We start from the raw sequence: 2072 nt of genomic DNA on the forward strand, positions 1-2072 counted from the left end.
CCTTTGCTGTAAAGAGTCTTCCACAAACTGCACAACTGTAAGGTTTCTCCCCAGTGTGTGTTCTCTGATGTTGTTTTAATCCATCCTTTGATGCAAAGTGTTTTCCACAAACTTCACAACTGTATGGTTTCTCCATAGTGTATCTTTTCTTATGTTTATTTAGATAATCCTTTGTCCTAAAGTGTTTTCCACACACTGCACAACTGTAAGGTTTCTCCCCAGTGTGTGTTCTTTCATGTTGTTTTAAGTAAGACCTTCTTCCAAATTGTTTTTCACAAATATCACAACTGTAAGGTTTCTCCCCAGTGTGTGTTATTAGATGTTGTTTTAATTCACCATATGTTTTAAATTGTTTTTCACAAACTGTACAGCTGTAAGGTTTCTCCCCGGTGTGTATTCTTTGATGTATTTTTAAGTTCTTACATTCTACAAAATGTTTTCCACAAACTGCACAACTGTATGGTTTCTCCCCAGTATGTATTCTTAGATGTGATATTAAGTTATTCTTTCTAACAAAGTGTTTTCCACACACTGAACAACTGTATGGTTTCTCACCACTATGTACTTTTTCATGGCTTTTTAAGTTACCCATTTTTCGAAATTGTTTTCCACAAATTTCACAATCATAAGGTTTCTCCCCAGTGTGTATTCTTTGATGTATTCTTAAGTAACTGCTTGATCCAAGGTGTTTTCCACAAACTGTACAACTGTAAAGTTTCTCCCCAGTTTGATTTCTTTTATGTTGTTCTAAGGGACTATTTCTCTTAAAGTTTTTTCTATAAACTGCACAATGATATGGTTTCTCTCCAGATTGTATCCTCTTTTCTTGTGTTAGGTTATCCATTGTTCCAAATTTTTCTCCACTGGCTACACAACTGTATGTTTTACCATTACACTGAGGTATATTAAATTCCTTTAGGTTTTCTCCATTTAAAGTTGTTTCTCCACATATACCTCTGTTTGGTTTTGAGGATTTTATAACTTCTGTATAGTGATCTTCTTTCTTTATAACATGATAACCAGGACTCTGACTCTCACGACACATGTTCACACTGGTCTTTGTCTCTAAAACAGATATAAATGATGCCTTATTATAGTTAATAATATATCCAATGAACTTCTAAGCATATTTTGTGTTCTAATATGATCAATACAAATGCCAATATGAAAATGTTAAATTTAATAATTAATTAATTTCACAGTTTTACACTTTATAGAAGCTTTTTCTATCTGAATCAGAATAGCATTTTAAACAAACTGTAGGTAATATTCTACATTTAACAGATTTTTAGTAGCAAATTTCAAAACAAGTCATTTTGTCCAAATCATAGGACTTGAGTCTACAACTTCGTTGACATAAATATACATTTTGTTCAAAAGTTCTATATGCAAGTTAAATAAATATTCATAAATGACAAGATTTAGACTATACTATTAATCAGTATATTATTTATTCTTTTATCAAGTTTAGGTATTATCACTCTGATTAGAAGCTGTTTGATTGATGTCTTCAGTATGTAAAAATAAGGGATTGGAGATTTGGGATCATTAAAGTCCAAGATTCTACAGGGCTGGTAGAGTACAACAAACCACATCTATAAAAATAAAAGACAACAATACATTCTCTATACATGTTGAAACATTATTCTACTGATACGGGTTCCTACCATTAATTATAAAATTTATTTATAAAGAACCAGGAAGATAAACACTGGTCAGTTAGAGTGTTTCTTTGTTTGATTTTATTACTGATTTCCTTATTCACTTTCAGCACAAAGTTAATCTATCATTTCAAAACCTTTCCAACACAAATTTCTACGTAGAAATAGAAACTAATAAAATAATAAATCTATACACTTCAAAATTTTCCTCTTTCATATGGATCAATAACTTTGGTAAATACCAAGAAGTTAATCAATTCTTTAAAGTCAGAGTCAATGAGTTTTAGATGTTTGTACTTACCAGATGTACTTTGTAACACAGATTCAATTTCTTCTTGATATTCAGCTTTCATTTTCACATCCATGTCATTATAGTTTAAATTATTCAGATCATCATCACTGCTGTCACTG

At 30.9% G+C, this 2072-nt stretch overlaps 1 protein-coding gene across 1 annotated transcript; it reads right to left on the minus strand.

Moving 5' to 3' along the window:
- Window positions 1-243: 243 nt before the first annotated feature.
- Window positions 244-2026, minus strand: LOC106463883 (zinc finger protein 782-like). Its single transcript, XM_022391504.1, has 3 exons — window positions 1963-2026; window positions 556-1065; window positions 244-254 (listed from the first exon to the last, which is right to left on the minus strand). Exons 1-3 carry the CDS (start codon window positions 2024-2026, stop codon window positions 244-246), a joined length of 585 nt encoding a protein of 194 aa, XP_022247212.1.
- Window positions 2027-2072: the final 46 nt, after the last annotated feature.

Source organism: Limulus polyphemus, unplaced genomic scaffold (genome assembly GCF_000517525.1).
Source record: "Limulus polyphemus unplaced genomic scaffold, Limulus_polyphemus-2.1.2 Scaffold1509, whole genome shotgun sequence".
Lineage (NCBI taxonomy): Eukaryota > Metazoa > Arthropoda > Merostomata > Xiphosura > Limulidae > Limulus > Limulus polyphemus.

Bases quoted from the DNA above. Each gene is read 5' to 3' on its own strand.
- LOC106463883 (XM_022391504.1), bottom strand. From the start codon at position 2,026: ATGGATGTGAAAATGAAAGCTGAATATCAAGAAGAAATTGAATCTGTG. The intron at 1,066-1,962 runs GTAAGTACAAAC...TATCTGTTTTAG, and splicing joins TGTGTTACAAAGTACATCTG to AGACAAAGACCAGTGTGAAC.